Source organism: Heptranchias perlo, chromosome 21, assembly GCF_035084215.1.
Source record: "Heptranchias perlo isolate sHepPer1 chromosome 21, sHepPer1.hap1, whole genome shotgun sequence".
In the NCBI taxonomy this organism is placed as follows: Eukaryota; Metazoa; Chordata; class Chondrichthyes; order Hexanchiformes; family Hexanchidae; genus Heptranchias; species Heptranchias perlo.
This window is the reverse complement of record NC_090345.1, coordinates 11,024,467-11,043,605: the sequence shown is the minus strand read 5'-3', so window position 1 is coordinate 11,043,605 and position 19,139 is coordinate 11,024,467. Positions and strand designations below refer to the sequence as shown.

General features: G+C 42.5%; 1 protein-coding gene across 1 annotated transcript in view; it reads right to left on the bottom strand.

Annotated features, from left to right (window-relative positions):
* Nucleotides 1-19,139, bottom strand: part of cfap58 (cilia and flagella associated protein 58) — a 165,847-nt gene that overhangs the window by 101,088 nt on the left and 45,620 nt on the right. The window contains exons 11-13 of the mRNA XM_068002701.1: nt 14,922-15,068; nt 8,461-8,601; nt 1,025-1,248 (exon numbers count right to left, since the gene is read on the bottom strand). Of these exons, the coding sequence (XP_067858802.1) occupies nt 1,025-1,248; nt 8,461-8,601; nt 14,922-15,068 (512 nt within the window). The remainder of the gene's footprint in view (nt 1-1,024; nt 1,249-8,460; nt 8,602-14,921; nt 15,069-19,139) is intronic.

The following is a 19,139-nucleotide window of genomic DNA, read 5'->3' as shown; positions in this document are numbered from 1 at the left end:
ATTGTGAAGAATTTACTAGAACTGTTCAATTGCTGTATTCAGTTGATGTTATGTGTGATCATTGATTCTTTTAATAAATCCTAATATTGCAATGTTTGACAACATACATTGTTTACATATGATGGACCTGACTATGTATTCTCCAAAAAATACTGGAGTTAGGGCGGGATTTGGGGGAACCCCCATGGAAGTTCAACCCCATTGATTCACGGTAAACAAATCAACAGGTCTCTGCCAACAGTTTAGCAAGTAAATTAACTGCATCGTTTGCAGTATATTATACTGAACAGGAAGGCTCCAGGTTCGATTCATGATCTGTGCTGTTAGCTGATCTCAACAGGAAGAGTAGTAGGGCTGGGGCTACAAATGGCCTCAGCCTTCCTGGGCTAAAGAGGGGAAAGATTAAAAAACTCAGTTAGCATTCCCAATCATAATCACTATCTAGTAGCCCTGCTGGAAAGTTTGTCTGCGCAGCCATCAAGTGGGAATAGGATCGGCCTTCGCTATGATGCCCTTTATTCACTGTCATCCGCTGCCTAGGCTCACATACAAAGAATGAGGTGGATGAGGTACTGGTAGGTTGCTAGAGTTCGGGAAACCATACACCAGCAGGAGAGAAGAAAACTTTTACTATGGGTTTGGTAGTGTAGTGGTTATGTTACTGGACTAGTAACCCAGAAAATATGAGTTCAAACCCCACCGTGGCAGTTTGAGAATTTGAATACAGTTTTTTTTTAAATTCTGGAAATAAAAAGTTGGCATCAGTGCAATTGACCATGAAGCTATCGGATTGTCGTAAAAACGCAACTGGTTCACTAATGTCCTTTAGGGAAGGAAACCTGCCTTCCGTACCCGGTCTGGGCCTATACGCAAGTCCAGTCCCACACCAACGTGGTTGACTCTTAACTGCTCTCTTCGTTAGTCTCAGGGTTGGGCAATAAATGCCGGCCTTGCCAGCGACGCCCATGTCCCGATAACGAATTTTTTAAGAATTCCTTCACAAACTATTTTCCTGGAGTTTTACCTGAGGTCATCCATATTAGAGACGCTCTTGCTTAGGATGGTTTTCTCCCGTCTTAGTTTTTTGATCTCCACTCGGAGGAGCCGGATATCCTCCACCCGCTGCCTGTACTGTATCTCGCCTTTATTTAACATGGACTGCTGAATCTTGATCTTCTCATACAGCAGTGCCAGCTCATCATTGCGGCGCACAAGCTGAGTGCCCAAAATGTCTCTCTCACTGATGACCTGGCGAGGATTTTTTTTTAAAAAAAAGCTAATTATAGAAACAACATGTAAACAGGACAGAACAGTGAAATCGTGTTTCATCAGTGAAGAGGGTGAGCAGAAATCAATCTTCTGAGCTGCACAAGCTTCTGAGCTTTAAAAAAAAACAAGGAAGGAGTCCCTGCAATTAAAGAACATAATATACTGCTTAATATGCTTAATGGTCCTTAATGCTCGCTAATAGGAATATGATGGGATAATTATGTACCTATAAATTAGGACTCTGCGTGGAAAATATTGGACAAAATTGATTTCAGAAAACCATAAGCTGTTACTTTAACAGAAGAAAGAAACTGTTTGCCCACAATATACTTGGTACAGTTGAATACCACAAGCAGCAACTTCCAACTTAGGGTGCACTTATACTACAACTGCAGCATCGGTGCGAAACATAACCGCTTCGCACTGAAGCTGCAGTTCTACAAAACAGCAATAACTTGTATATAGGTAGCACCTTTAATGTAGAAAAATGACCCAAGGCACTTCACAGAAGCATGATCAGACAAAAATGCACAGTGACAAAGGAGCAAGAGCGACTAAAAGCTTGATCAAAGAGATGGGTTTTAAGCAGTGTCTTAAAGGAGAAGAGTGGTGGTGGGGGGGGAGGAGGAGAGGCAGCAAGGTTCAGGGAGGGAATTCCAGAGCATGGGGCCTACACAGCTGAAGGCAAGGCAGCCAAAGATGGAGCAACGGGTATGGGAAATGCCCAAGAGGCCAGAATCAGAGGAACACAGAGTTCTTAGAGGGTCTTGGAGGAACTTGAGGAGAGGTGGCGGTACACCCCGGCCCAGCAGTGGAAGGCCTACTACCTTGTTGCTTGGGGGGGAGAAAAAAATAAAAAAAAGACTTCTTGCCTTTCACGACCTCAGGACGTCCCAAAGCGCTTTATAACCAATGAAGTATTTTGGAAGTGTGGTCACTGTCGTAATGTAGGAAATGCCACAGCCAATTTGCACAAAGCAAAGTCTCACAACCAGCAATGTGATAATGACCAGATATTCTGTTTTTTTTTAATGATTTTGGTTGAGGGCTAAATATTGACTTGAACACTGGGGAGAACTCTTTTTCGAAACAGTGCCACGGGATCTTTTATGTCCACCTGAGAGGGCAGATGGGGCCTCGGTTTGACATCTCATCCAAAATACGGCACCTCCGACAATCCAGCACTCCCTCAGTAGTTTACTGGAGCGCCAGCCGAGATTTTGTGCTCGAGGCTCTGGAGTGGGACTAGTAGAGAGAAGGGCTAGTAGTTCAATAATGGCCCCAAACACTCGCTGGGTGAAAGCCTTGGTCCAGTCCGTGGCCTTCATTTAAACATTTTCTGAAGTCTTCAGGGAACTTCTGCTTCCTTTAACTGGTCCTCCTCATCTTTTCGGTGTTACAGCGGGACACCGGGACACTGCTGCATTTTCCCGGGCAGCGGCAGTGGGCTCCCTCTGTGCTGCAAGAGCTTGCTCTCCGTGACTAATGAGCACTGGTCCAGGAAAAAGGGCCAGAGTTGCGGCAGGATTGTGGTGACAGGCCCACCTTCCTCCAGTGCCAAAACCACCTCAGAGGGAAGTTCATCTCTGAATGTTAATGGTTACAAAGTTCGGAATCATTCAGCAAGGGCTCCATTTCACCGCTATCCAGTGACCCCTATTGGAACTCCACATGTTGGGTCAGGGCAGGATCGGGTTTGACTGTGAGCATCCCACCCTCCCACTATTGACTAGCCTGCAGACATATAAGGGTAAATTTTATGATCCACATCCAGCACAGAGTCTCACACAACCGTGAAAACATATTGGACATTTGGGTGTGGAGTAAAATCATGGGGAGTGCACACCAGATTTCCCAATACATGCTTCCAACAAACAAGGGAGTGCACATTCTTAAAATTTATCCTTTACATTCATAAAATTTACCCTATACTGCCTATGTTCACACATAAAGAATGTCTCTTGGACTAGGGTATGGGACAATACCTGCATGTGCGCCAACATGAATGAGCACTTTTAGGAAAGCAGGGGGGAGAAGGGACATAAATATGTTAATGGTTGAATTTGTTTTACAGATTTATGTACTTAACTATTGCAATAATACAGCACACCAGTCTGCTTTAGCATCTAAGCCACTGGCAATATTGTATGGACATTCAAGGGGTAATTTTCTGACTTTGCACTACTGTTGGGCAACCCCATCATTATGGTCAGGAAATTTTGCACAGCTTGGGCCCGAATTTCCAAAATACACTTCCAGAAGTGTATTTTGCTCTTTGCAGGAGCACAGAATTGGAAAAGTACCCTTTGGTAATTTACTGTGTTAGTAAAACACAGATGAGCCTTCGTTCACCCATATGTCAGTGCGAACTGCACGGTGAGCGGATACAAAGTGGGCTGCTGAGAGTTTGGTAAGTGTGGGAGTTCGGTGAAGTGGGGGAAGGAGGTGCTGCTTTGCCTTGCTTTTCCGAACTTTTCCCGCAGAGCGGCAGTGGACCTGAGAGTAGAAGACTGAGATTGTGGAATAAAAGCAGCAGCAGACCTGCAACAAGAGACAACTACTGTGCGACATCACAGGTGATGCAGGAGAGTCCGCGAGGTGAGCAGAGTATAAAAGGGGAGACCTAGAGCGGGAAGAGAGTCGAAGAGTCTAAGGCAAGTCATGGCAGCACAGCTCGCACCCGTGATATGCTCCTCCTGCACTATGTGGGAAGTCATGGACACTACCAGTGTCCCTGGCGACCATGTGTGCAGGAAGTGTGTCCAGCTGCAGCTACTGGCTAACCGTCTTTCGGAGCTGGAGCTGCGGATGGATTCACTGTGGAGCATCCGCGATGCTGAGACTATCGTGGATAGCACGTTCAGTGAGGTGGTCATACCGCAGGTAAAGAATACGCAGGCAGAAAGGAAATGGGTGACCGCCAGGCAGAGTAAAAGGACTAGGCAGGTAGAGCAGGAGTCCCCTGGGGCCATCTCCCTCTCAAACAGATATTCTGCTTTGGATACTGTTGGGGGAGATGGCTTATCAGGGGAAAGCAGCAAGAGCCAGGTTCGGGGCACCACGGGTGGCTCTGCTGCACAGGAGGGGAGGAAGAAGAGTGGCAGGGCTATAGTGATAGGGGATTCAATTGTAAGGGGAACAGATAGGCGTTTCTGTGGCCGCAAACGTGACTCCAGGATGGTATGTTGCCTCCCTGGTGCTAGGGTCAAGGATGTCACGGAGCGGCTGCAGGGCATTCTGGAGGGGGAGGGTGAACAGCCAGTAGTCGTGGTCCATATTGGTACCAACGACATAGGTAAAAAAAGGGATGAGGTCCTGCAAGGTGAATTTAAGGAGTTAGGAGATAAATTAAAAAGCAGGACTTCAAAGGTAGTGATCTCAGGAGAATAGACAGGATGAATGCGTGGCTGCAGGGATGGTGTAGGAGGGAGGGATTTAGATTCCTGGGACATTGGGACCGGTTGTGGGGAAGGTGGGACCTGTACAAGCGTGACGGGTTACACCCGAGCAGGACCGGGACAAATGTCCTCGCGGGGGTGTTTGCTAGTGCTGTTGGGGAAGGTTTGAACTAGAGTGGCAGGGGGATGGGAACCTGAGCGGGGAGTCAGAAGGGAATAAAGTTGAGAGCAGCAAGAGAGGGGAAGACCCAGGGGAAATCTACAATACAAATAGTACAAACAGTTGTTCAAGAACAAGTGAAAGGGAAAAGCATAGAGCAGCGGAAAGAAAGTGTACTTTAGGCACTTTAGGCACGACAGATAAAATGAAAACTAGAAGGTGTAAGGTGATTAACCCAGCATCAAAGCTGTGGCAGGGGGTTGGGAACCTGAGCAGGGAGACAGAGGAAAGCGTATCAGGAAGGGACAGAAGGTATGGAGTAAAAGGTAAAGTGTTAAAAAAGGAAAAAGCAGGAACTAAGTGTCACAAAACATATTTGAAAGTTCTTTATCTGAATGCACGTAGCGTTCATAACAAAATGGACGAGTTAACGGCACAAATAACGATGTATGGGTATGATCTTGTGGCCATTACAGAAACATGGCTGCAGGGTGACAATGACTGGGAATTAAATATGCCAGGGTATTTAACAATCAGGAAGGACAGGCAGGAAGGAAGGGGAGGTGGGGTGGCTATGTTAATAAGGGAAGGAATCACTGTAATACAGAGAAAAGATATTGGGACAAAGGATCAGGATAATGAAACAGTTTGGGTAGAGATAAGGAATAATAAGGGGCAAAAAACACTCGTGGGCGTAGTATATAGGCCTCCTAATTGTTGCAACTCTGCTGGAAGAAGTATTAATCAGGAAATAGTCGGGGCATGTAATAAGGGAACAGCTATAATTATGGGGGATTTTAACTATCATATTAACTGGACAAATCAAATTGGGCAGGGTAGCCTTGAGGAAGAGTTTATTGAGTGTATTAGGGATGGATTTCTTGAGCAGTATGTAACTGAACCTACAAGGGGGCAAGCAACCTTGGACCTGGTCCTGTGTAATGAGCCAGGATTAATTAATAATGTCCTAGTTAAGGATCCCCTTGGAATGAGTGACCATAACATGGTTACATTCCATATCCAATTCGAGGGTGAGAAGGTTGGTTCTCAAACAAGCATACTGAGCTTGAATAAAGGAGACTATGATGGTATGAGAGCAGAATTGATTAAAGTGGACTGGGAAAATAGTTTAAAGGGTAAGACGGTACATGAACAGTGGTGTTCATTTAAGGAGTTATTTTACAACTTTCAAAAAATATATATTCCACTGAGGAAAAAAGGGTGTAAAAGAAATGACAGCCATCCGTGGCTAAGTAAAGAAATTAAGGATAGTATCCGACTAAAACAAGGACATATAAGGTAGCCAAACTTAGTGGGAGGATAGAAGATTAGGAAGTCTTCAAAAGACAGCAAAAAGTAACGAAAGGATTGATTACGAAAGGGAAGATAGATTATGAAAATAAATTAGCAAAAAATATAAAAACAGATAGCAAGAGTTTCTACAGTTATATAAAAAGAAAAAGGGTGGCTAAGGCAAACGTAGGTCCTTTAGAGGATGAGACCGGGAAATTAATGGTGGGAAACATGGAGATGGCAAAAATGCTGAACAAATATTTTGTTTCAGTCTTTACGGTAGAGGACACTAAGAATATCCCAACACTGGACAAACAGGGGGCTCTGGGGGGGAGGAGCTAAATACGATTAAAATCACTAAGGAATTGGTACTCAGTAAATTAATGGGACTCAAGGCGGATAAATCCCCTGGACCTGATGGCTTACATCCTAGGGTCTTGAGGGAAGTGGCAGTAGGGATTGTGGATGCTTTGGTAATAATTTTCCAAAATTCTCTGGACTCGGCAAAGGTCCCGGCAGATTGGAAAACTGCTAATGTAACACCCTTATTTAAAAAGGGTAGTAGGCAGAAGGCTGGAAATTATAGACCAGTTAGCCTAACATCTGTGGTGGGTAAAATTTTGGAGTCTATTATTAAGGAGACAGTAGCGGAACATTTGGATAAACATAATTTAATAGGACAAAGTCAGCATGGCTTTACGAAGGGGAAGTCATGTCTGACAAATTTGCTTGAGTTCTTTGAGGATATAACGTACAGGGTGGATAAAGGGGAACCAGTGGACGTAGTGTATTTGGACTTCCAGAAGGCATTCGACAAGGTGCCACATAAAAGATTATTGCTCAAGATAAAGAATCACTGGATTGAGGGTAATATTCTGGCATGGGTGGAGGATTGGTTATCTAACAGGAAGCAGAGAGTTGGGATAAATGGTTCATTCTCGGACTGGCAACCAGTGGCCAGTGGTGTTCCGCAGGGGTCGGTGCTGGGTCCCCAACTCTTTACAATCTATATTAACGATTTGGAGGAGGGGACCGAGTGTAACATATCAAAGTTTGCAGATGATACAAAGATGAGAGGGAAAGTAGAGAGTGAGGAGGACATAAAAAACCTACAAGGGGATATAGACAGGCTGGGTGAGTGGGCGGAGATTTGGCAGATGCAATACAATATTGGAAAATGTGAGGTTATGCACTTTGGCAGGAAAAATTGGAGAGCAAGTTATTATCTTAATGGCGAGAAACTGGAAAGTACTGCAGTACAAAGGGATCTGGGGGTCCTAGTGCAAGAAAATCAAAAGTTAGTTTGCAGGTGCAGCAGGTGATCAAGAAGGCCAACTGAATGTTGGCTTTTATTGCTAGGGGGATAGAATATAAAAACAGGGAGGTATTGCTGCAGTTATATAAGGTATTGGTGAGACCGCACCTGGAATACTGCATACAGTTTTGGTCTCCATACTTAAGAAAAGACATACTTGCTCTCGAGGCAGTACAAAGAAGGTTCACTCAGTTAATCCCGGGGATGAGGGGGTGGACATATGAGGAGAGGTTGAGTAAATTGGGACTCTACTCATTGGAGTTCAGAAGAATGAGAGGCGATCTTATTGAAACATATAAGATTGTGAAGGGGCTTGATCGGGTGGATGCGGTAAGGATGTTCCCAAGGATGGGTGAAACTAGAACTAGGGGGCATAATCTTAGAATAAGGGGCTGCTCTTTCAAAACTGAGATGAGGAGAAACTTCTTCACTCAGAGGGTGGTAGGTCTGTGGAATTTGCTGCCCCAGGAAGCTGTGGAAGCTACATCATTAAATAAATTTAAAACAGAAATAGACAGTTTCCTAGAAGTAAAGGGAATTAGGGGTTACGGGGAGCGGGCAGGAAATTGGACATGAATTTAGATTTGAGGTTAGGATCAGATCAGCCATGATCTTATTGAATGGCGGAGCAGGCTCGAGGGGCCGATTGGCCTACTCCTGCTCCTATTTCTTATGTTCTTATATCTCCAGGAATATACTGAGAACCCAGTGCCAAAGCATGTATTCAGGAATACACAGGAGCATAGAACAGTATATGAACCCAAACTGAGAGGAACACAAGCAAAATAGGTTTGGGCCTAGAACTACCCCGGAAATTAACACTAAAACACAGAAAATGAACTGCTGATGCAATAAGAGAAGTGCACTGGTGACTGACAAGTGCCATTTAGGCAGCCACAGCACTTAAGTAAATACTTGCATTTATGGAGTACATAATTACATTTTTGAGACTCTCAAATTGCATCACACATGAATTTATTTTAGAATGGAGTGACTTACTCTTCTCCTAATCCCATGTGACATACCTGGTCCAGCTCTTTCTTTTGTCGAATCCTCTCTGTGTCAGCCTCATCAATAATCCTCAGCAGCTTTCTTTCCTCTGTCTCCTGATTTTCAATGAAAATCTTGGTGTCCTGGGCCTGTTGTTTCATCCTCTGCAGTTCAACCTGTGGTTAGGAAAGAACGGCAGAATGCTTTGAAACAGTTGGAATCGCATGCTACACCAGGAAGTAGAATAATCAATTTTTTTTGAAAATTCATTGATCCTGCACACAGTCCAAAGGAATAGAAGTTTTACAACATGTTCCCATAATATTCCACACTATAATTATACATCAGGAGTACAGTAATGACTTGGGCGAGCAGTTCTGCCCAACGATAGAATGGTAGCTGATGTACCACCACCAAATCTGCTCCCACCAAAATTCTAATTCTTCCCCAAACAGTGCAAACAGAAATCTAGGTATAATAGTCTCCACGGAACTGAATTTCCACAATACAATTTTTTCGACCAGTTAGCTTTTCCAAGCTGGTTTTCCCTAGGAGGTTATTATCAAAAGAAGGCAGGAATGAAGTGCACAGTCACTTATTTACTTATTTTTATTGGTTTTTTTTAAATAGTGTAGTTTTTGGCTAACATTTTTATGCTTATCAAGTGAGAGACGTTGTCAATGCCCAGAAATAGAACACTTTCCCATTTTGGCCACTTTGTGCCTGCATTGATATGCATATATCATAAAATTAAAATTAATAGACAGAAAATCTTTGGGGCCCCCAGTATGTGCTCCTGACATGTAAAGCTCTGTGCTGATAGTAAATTTTCATCTTTAGTGCAATCTGGTCTCTATTGCTAACAAATTGCAGATTGAAATTAACACAGAATCACAGTCAGTTTTGTACTAGGCACTGGGTTTAGAATGCTGAAATTCATTTTGCACAGGACCCTTACAAGCAGTGGAGAAGCCCAGCATAATTTTGAGTGGAATCAAATGCAGATCCCAGAGTTGTAAAATGAATGTGCTAACCCACACCATTGTCTGGTGTTTTTTTAGGATATATATATTTTTTAAATATGTAGAATCATCTTCTCTCTATTTTTTTCCCCTCATCGGCTGCAGAACCTACAATTCATCTCCTTTTAGCCATGAGCACCAGGTAATCTGATGGACCATTGTCTACTGGAGAGTTATTGAAGCTCATTTGAGCAGAAAATAGGTCAACAAGAAACAGAAGAGATAAATGATCTAGCTCGTCAATTGTGACCTATTCTAGGTTCAACTCAATAACAAAAAAAAGCATGTCTTAGCTGCATGCGCATTTGGTTAGAAAAAACATGCTGGCCTCTTGCACCCGATCACACAAAACTGGTTTCAACTGGATATTTTTTCTTTGTAATTGAAAATAACTTTGTTGTCTGCGTCTCCTGTACTCCTGGCCTTTGCTTATGGCATTTAATGTAGATGCGCCATAAAATACATAATAGCTAATGAAATACTGAATCGCCACTAACTATCGCTTTGGTGGACACAGTACTGAGTCATACTCCTTTTTCTTGATACTGAAATATATAATGTACAACAAAAAGAAAGACTTGCATTTATATAGCGTCCTTCATGACCTCAGGACATTCCAAAGTGCTTTACAGCCAATAGAGTACTTTTTGAAGTGTAGTCACTGTTGCAATGTAGGAAACATGGCAGCCAATTTGCACACAGCAAGCTCCCATAAACTCCAATGCAATAATGACAAGATCATCTGCTTTAGTAATGTTGGTTGAGGGATAAATGTTGGCCAGGACACCGGGGATAACTCCCTTGCTCTTCGTCAAAATAGTGGCGTGGAGTCTATTACATCCACATGAGGAGGCAGATGGGCCCTCAGTTTTACGTCTCATCCGAAAGATAGCACCTCCAAAAGTGCAGCACTCCCTCAGTCCTACACTGCTGTGTCAGCCTAGATTTTGTGCTCAAGTCTCTGGAGTGGGAATTGAACCTGCAACCTTCTAACTCAGAGGCATTAGTGCTTCCAACTGGGCCGTGGCTGCCACTAATCAAACAGCACTAATCATTGCCACCCATACCCTGTTTGGGGAATGTAATCACGAACATGAGTACAGAAATGATCTCACAAAAAAAGAAAAAAAAAGTGTGAAAAACAAATCTTGCAGCTTGCTGCAAAGAATCCTGTCAAATAGCGACTGAGTGAGTGCAGCAACGCACCAGGACACACGGGTGGCTAACTATATGGCAAGGGTTCAAGCTGCTGGAAAATGAAGGCTGACATTTGCAAAGAAAAGCTGACAGAATAAGTGTCTCATTCAATTGTAGGCAGCTCTCCACTCAAGTGCAGAGAAGACGAGTTGGAGAAAGGGATGCTCTTGGTGGAAATGATTCGTTGTAATGGACACTGCATCAGGTGGGAAAGTGGCTTGAATGCATGATCACTGTCGCACAAGAAAGTATTGACATTCTGTCAGTCTTAAAAAACTCTGCTACTGTATATAACCCAAAGGAGATGGGAGAAAGAAGGACTTGCATTTATATTGAGCTTTATCACACCTCAAAAATGTCCCTTTTATATACAGTCACTTTCAAGTGCAGTAACCATTGTTATGCAGGCAAATGTAGCAGCCCCTGTGCTCACAGCATGATCCCACAGACAATTAGATGAAAGGCCAGTTCAATTGTTTGGGGGGGCACTGATTTAGGACGTAATGTTGGCCATGACACTGAGGTAACTCCTGCTCTTCGTCAAATGGTGCCATGGAATTTTTAACCTCCAGCTGGAATCAACACAAAAGGCAGATAGGTCTTGGTTTAACCTCTCATCTGAAGAACAGCACCTCCAACAGTGTAGCACCCCCTCAGCACTTCACTGGGGTGTCAGCCTAGTTTGTGCACTCAAACCCTGAAGTAGAGCTTGAACTTTTGCATTGCCAAGTATTGGAGAAAATAAATTATGAAGGAAGTAGCTGTTACAATAGAAGTGATTTGGCTTGTTTGTGAATAAGTAAATAATAAGGAAGGGAAGAAACTCTAGGAGGAATACTTTTTTTACTCAGAGTATGCCAATTTTCATATAGAAAATAATATACATGCATACCAACAATTTTTGACATTTCTACCAGTCATCAGCTAGTGGTCAGATGCAGAATTGCTCCACCAATTGTCCACATATTCTGTTTTGTGCCTTCTTGTTAGGTTTTCACAGTTTGTGTGTTACCAAGAGATATTTACTAGCCCAACATAATTAATTTTATATCACATTTTAAATTTATGCTTAAATTTGTTTTTTTAAAATCACATTGTGGCTGGATTTCCCATTACCATTTGCATCAATGGAGGGAAAAAGTTCCACTTCACCAGCATGGAGATATGAACGATTATGTTCACAAGCTTCTGAACCACATGTTTGATACTAATTTGGGTTTGTCAGACATTGACAATTCACTTCTTTGGATTTTAGATGTATTTTGGCTGTTTCCTCTCTTTCCTACTTACCTTTCATATCCATTGTCACCTGTGTAGTGTGACAGGTAACAGCAGAGAGCTTGAGGCAGCAATCAAGCTTTTTCAAGTGTGGAATGAGGAGAAATATTTCCAGTTATGACAATCCACATGGGTGAGGTCATGAAATTATATCCAGCTGCAGGCGGATCGCACCTGTGCTGTGCAATGCATTCTGGAAGTGATTCAAAGTGCCTGCTTCCCACTTGACAGAAACGCTCTACAATTAAAAACAGTGTCAAATGTTGACCCTCAGCTGGTCAGGCAGCATACATGGAGAGAGGAAGGTAGGCTTAAAGTGTCAGGTCTAATGACTTTTCGTCGGAACCTAAAATGCTATTGGCCTCTTATGGCAGTTGTGACAAAGGGTCATCATACCTTAACCTTTTGTTATAACCTTAACGTAAATCCTACCTTCCTCTCTCCACATTTGCTGTCTGACCTGAGTGTTTCCAGCATTCTCTTCGTTTTTTGTTCCAGATTTCCAGTATCTGCAATGTTTTAGTTTTTGTTCAAATGTTGACCCAGCTACTGTAATACCACTGGGCAAAATGCATTTAATAAAGGCAGTTTGTGCTTGTGGCAAAGTGCTTCTTTTATTAATTCACTAGCACAAAAGGGAAATATAATTTGCCTGTGCTTCGTGTCTCTTTTGCATTGTGGCTTAAAACTGGAAATGCGCTATGAAGAGCACAAGATATGGACATGGAGTGAGAAGGAAGATTTCTCAATAAACTAAGTGGACCTAACCATATAATACACAAATGACAGAGTGCATTGTGTCCTAGTTCCCACATCCACACCAGTATCGCTGTTCTGTTCTGTTCTACTTATGCAATGGCTACTTTTTTTAAAATTTGAGAAACCTAGATGGAGGGCCATAGTGCAAGAGACCATCAAGGTTTAAAAAAAGTAGGAGGGCAAATTAATGAGTTATAGTTGCTTAAAGCTGATAAAGGAAGCAAAATGAAATAAAAGGGTGGATATATATTACATTCAAACTCAACCTCATTGCTGTGCATGGCAATTCATTTGTATACCAACAATTGTGGCAGGGTGCTTATGGTGAGTAAACATACATTTCATATTTTTGAGGAATATTTACAGACTTCAACATCACTTAAGGGTTTGTGTTATACAGAGTGACAGATTAATAATAAGACATAGACAGGTCAGTGGAATGGGCAGGCGGGTGGCAGATGCAATTTAATGTGAATAAGTGTGAGGTAATACATTTTGGGAATGCCAATGGGAATATACACTCAATGGAAAGACACTGAAAGCTGTGGAAGAACAGTGACACCTATGGATTCAAATACATAACTGAAAGTCTGACTGTAGATTGATAAAACCATAAGAGGGCAATAACATTTTGGATTGTATAAATAGGGGCATAGAACACAAGAGTAAAAAAGGTAAAGACAACCATTGGTTAGGCCAGTTAGAGTACTATGTACAGTTTTGAGCACCCCATTATAAAAAGGATATTAAAACCCTAGAGAGCATATAGTTTACATTCACCAGGATGATGTCAGGGATGGGAAACTATGGTTATGAGGAGAGACTAGAGATACTGGGACTTTTTCAACTGAAGCAGAAAAGGCCGAAAGGAGGCTAAATAGAGTTTGCTAAAATTATGAAGGATTTTGAAAGGGTGAACAGGAAAATACTAATTCCTCTGGTTTGGGGAGTCAGTGACGAGAGGTCATCAATTTAAAATTGTCACTAATTGAGTGAGGAGAGAGATTAAGAGAAATGTCATTTTGCAGAGAGTTCATGGAGCACGCAATGCTTTGCCACAGGGAGTGATTGAGGCAGGGACCCTTGTATCTTTTAAGGGAAAACTGGATTAAAAAATGTGAGGAGGGCACAGGGCAGTGGGATTTGTTTTCGATTACTCTGGCAAATAGCCAGGAAAGGCACAATGGCTTTCTGGGCCTCAAATGTTGGTGCTATGGTTCTCCCTTTGTTGCTGAAATTTGATGCTGCAGAGTGACAGCAGCAGTGGTTACATGGTGTTACTCACAACAGTCAAAAGTAGTCCCAGGAAAAGAAGTGTTTTAATATTAGTGACACCACATTGGTCTAGAGGCCACAGCCAGCAAATAAATCGAATTTCAAAGTTAGCTGGTTATTGTAAACATCTGGGTACTGCTTTGCAGACACTGCTTTGCAGCCTTTTGTCACCACGTGGAATCAAATGTTACAGTCTGGACTTCTCAATAACACAGCAGTGCACATTTAAGAATGTGCAGTATAGGATTGTAATTTGAAAAAAAAGCCTTGCCTCTTCCCAACATAACAAACCAGAGCCCAGAGAATTAGAAGTAGAGTAATAACAAAAATCATATAACGTTAGCCATTACTGGTCCTAGGGATCTCATTATTGCCCCTGTCGAGCTGCAGAGGCCACGAATTACCTTAATACCCAATCAGAGCACAGTGAGGTTACTATTAATCACACTATATTTTATGTTTTTCAGTAACTAATCAAACAGCAAGAACATTGGGTAATCCATCCAAACCTTTACCTGTAATTTAATGAAAATAAACAGGAAAAAAAATTGATCTCAGCCAATCAATAATAACCAATTGAAATATCAGCAATGGCTGGTTGTAGCCTGTGGGAAGAGTGCTTTGCTGTGGAAGAGAGGCACAGTAGCTGCACTGAGGATTCTGGATTCCCAACTGGGGGGTCAGAGTTAAATCCTGTTCTTGGCTACTATTTGCGCTTTTGCTTCTCTGAGAGAGCAGCCTCACCGGGTTTGGCCAGCTCAAAAGCAAGAGGAGGAAATGGTGATTAGGCGGGGACACCACCTTCCACATCATTCAAGCCCACTTCCTGTTGGATCCAACAAAAAGAAGCATTGATAGGTTCATAATAGGAGTACATGGGGATGCAAAAAGTTGCAGGAAATATCACAGTTAAATTTGGTAATGAAAAATAAGGAAGTAATATTTCAATAATTCCTACAAAATACCTTTAGTGTATCTTTCTCCTTCTCCATGCGCTGATACTCCAAGTGTTGCTTAACTAATGCAGCTTCCTTCGAGCAGATCTCATCCTTCAGCTGGTCAATGTGATGGTTCATGATCTTCAGCTTTCGTTTCATTTCGGCTATCTCATCCTTAAAAAGAGAAATTGTAAAAATGAATAAAAGCAATTTTAAACATTTTGTTAAACTATAAGACAGCTGAAAAGTGTGTCTTGTTGTTCCAGCAATGCGTATATTCATTCTCCCCCACCATTCTTCTCCTTTCCTGAAGGCATTGACTGCTTGGTAGAGTATGGTACCACTGGTGCAGGGCAGTCTCTGTCGCCTCAACCACGTGGCCATAATCCATGTGTAAGACTGAAAGCGAGCGTCAGCAAACTAATAAACGATAGTGGGGGAAGCATCAAAGCCGGGCCCAACCCTGTTCTCAGCCAACGTTCACACGTGCACATTTCTAGCAGGGATTGCAACCAGGAGAGCTCATTTTCCCGTTGCTAACCCAGGGGCAAAGAAGCCAATTGTAGTGCACCTGTCCCAGGTGAGATCAAATTGACCTTGCTAATCTGTATGGCTCACCTACTCACTGGATAAACTTGCTGAACCATCAGGGAGGCCCCTAAAGTTGAATATGTTCAAACAAAACTTTAATTTTATAATTATGGCAAGGAAATGGAAGATGTTACCAAGCCGACAAATGATTACATTAGAAAATTAAATACTTTGCACCTATTAGTAATGCTAAACATTCCAAAGATTGATAGAGAATGGGTCGCTTATAATACTGGGCTTGCTCACACTATCCTATCGTGGAACTAAAGCCCACCTCAGGATAGCACTTGATGCAATACCATCACCATAGCAACTGTACCCAAATCTTGGAAAAATAACTACTGGGATACCAAAGATTTACCACAGTAAGATGCTGTATCTCATCCTTGAAGTAATGGCTCCTGGAATACCACAGTAAATGTTGTATCTCAATCATAACTTTAGATTGGCACCTCCTGTTAAATCACCACCAAGGTGCTGCATCTTGAGCTCAACACTTACTCTAGAATATTACTTCTTACTACACCACCATCAACCCCACCAATGAGGTACTGCATTGCAACATCAATCTCAGAACTGCTGCACTACATGGTAACAAGAAGCTACACACTTTAACATTAAAATTGAAATGGAAATGCTCAAAAAAAGGTAAAACTGTCTTTTCCAATAACAAAAGCAATATATGGAGGGGGTCCGAAGCTGTGACAAGCTCACGGACGAGTCTGAACCTGCTTCAAGTTCACCGTCATGGTTTACAAAATCTCCAGGATCTCTCGAGTTAGTGATGCTTTTGCAGCACACACCCAGCAATCCTTCTGTTTCTAACAGAATGTTTGATGCATTAATTATGGTGTCCAACAGCCCTTTCAGCGTCAACAGTTAGGCCCATTAGCAAGTCGGAGAGTAAGATTATTAAAAGAAGCTTTTTCTTTTCACAGTGTTTGAATATTAATGCTGAAAATGTGACCTGCACACTGACATCCACAATCAAACTCAATTATTAGATTGCATTTCTTTCCGTAATGGCATAATGTGAATGCAGTTATAATGAAAGCAGGCTATTTTGCGAATAAAATTAGTCCTGATGGCTGTGAAATACATTTTTAAATTCTCCACCATCGAGCGCGTTTGCTAAAATTGTTTGTCTGGTTGAAACAGCCAGCATCGACCGATTTTAAAAAACTACCTGATCTGCAGTCGGCTACAATTGGTCTCAGAGATCCCGGACTTAGTGCTCCTGAGTGTTTTCTAGCGACCCTCTGCTGCAAAATATATGTCTGGACACCTTGTGAGGACAAGATTGAGCTCAGTCGTGATGCCTTCCAAGGGGGAATAGCTGCTAACATTCAACTTCTAGACTCACAAATGAAGAATGAGCACTGAGGTGAAACCTACCTACTGCCGTCCCGGTGGGCATCAGCTAACCCAGCACAGACCACTACTGAACCTGAGATTCATACCAGACAATGTATTAGTAACTGATTCATCCTTTTGGGGAAAAAAAACTTTCTTAAAAAAATATATTTTCTCGTCAACTTTCAAACATTGATGTTTAGAACACTTGCAGTGAACCAGCACCAAATTACTTATTTTCAAGAATATCTTTTTTGGTATCTTATTGCCAGTCCTGACTTGCGAACCCAGCAGGAGTTATAAACTGCCTGTTTGGGATGCACTGCAAAAGGTTGTTGCTGACACCGTGCGTGCGGTACAACTGTGACGTAACATTGTAACCACCAGCTGTGCCAAGTACAGCCTAAAATAGCAGCGTGATGCACCGAGGCAAGTTTGACATTTCCGTTTAACAATCAGTGACAAAGCTGCGGTTCACAATTACATCACTACATAATGGCATCCAAACAGCCCACATGGGTACAATAGAAAAAAAACGGGCCGGATCTTGCTGGAAGAATAACAGCGTATTAACGACATACGCTATTATTAATGCGCAAATCGGCTAGCAAGTTCAGGAGATTAAGAGATACACCGTGAGCTGTGAATCTTTAGAACTTGCTTCGCACAAACAGCATCGCGCCCTCAGCCTCCCCGTTATTTTTACGAACTTGCTAGATTTGTACATTAATTGCAACACCATTAAATGTGCTGCAGAAAGTTAGGGCTGGAACTTAACAGTGTAAGTACTTTTGTAATGATGTGGCAATTGTTAATGGAATTCCAATCTAACTTTCTAGCCCAGAAAGGGAACAATTTAAACTGTTCAATCTCTGCATGTAGTCAATTGTTGTCAGAGATTTTCAAAATGTCAAGTTTAATATCTTACATTTTTTTCTTACTTTTCCCTTCTGTATCTTTTTCTTTCTCTCTTAATCCAATCTTTCTTTCCCCCAGTATCAGCTGGCAGTCCAGCCGAAGAGGAGCCCACGGGTAAGTTAGTGTTTAATTTTGTGCGGCTGGGGGGACCTGGAGTGCTCTTCCCAGCTCCACAAAACCAGCCTGGACCGCTGCCTCTCCGGTTAACCCCCCCCCCCCACACTCCCACTATCAACCCCCCGTCCCCAGGACCGTCCTTCTTTAGGCCCAGACAATAGCCGGGCCTCCCGACACCATGGAGCCGGCAGGCTGTCCCAGGGCGTTTGTTTTCCACCCGTAGCCCACCGACAGAATGATAGTGAGGCCCAGCCCTCGGAAACGGCCAGACCTCCCACCGGGACTATCAGTCAGCTCGCTGGCGCACTCTGCCACCCGAAGTCCGCTCGGGATGATAATCTATCCCATTGGATCACCTCATACTCTCCTCTGGCTAGATATCTTGTGCAGATGAGCACCCGGCATTCTCAAGACATATCCCAGCCACTACTCCTGTCTAAACATGGCTGGTTAGAATTACAAAAACATAACCTTATAGCAATCCATTATGTTACAAATTAAAAAAAACATAGGATCCAGATCAATACTAAGCAGCTCGATTTTCAGAATCACTTAGCATTTCTCAAGCTAGATCTTTGAACAGTTCACTATTTCAATTCAAAGCTCACCAGACACTCAAACCTGCCCCTCTCAACGTCCAAAACAAACTCCCTTTCCAAAGAATACCTCTAATTCCTTCTCGTCTTCCAGAGAGGCTCACAGTTTAAATGTGGCATCACGGCAGGATCCATGTGATATATTTATACATGGATCCTTTCATGATCTGAAACTAAATTACTTCAAGTTTCAAAACACTTTTCTCTGTTTTGCAATCAATGGCTTTTGAAATGTTGTCCAATAATCTTAGAGCTGAAATATTTGAACTTCTAGCAATCTGGAAATTCATCCATTATGAGTCCGACGAGAGCACAGTTATTAAGTGTGCATGCCTGGTGTGGAGCTGAGCCATGCTGACTGGGAAGGTCCCTCATTTGATCCCTGTGCTGAGCTGGCTGTTCCAGCCAGATGGCAATAAAGCCTTGCAATTGGTTTCACTGCCACTGGGCTAAGGAGAAGAAATATCTGACATGGTTCGCATTCCTTATCGCTATTCAGTGACTCCTGTTGGAAAGTCTTCACGTGTGTGTTAATTGTATCTATGTGATTTATATCAAATAGTAAACAATTTTACAACACCAAGTTATAGTCCAACGATTTTATTTGAAAATTACAAGCTTTCGGAGGCTTCCTCCTTCCTCAGGTAAATGTCAAATAGTGATAACTGTA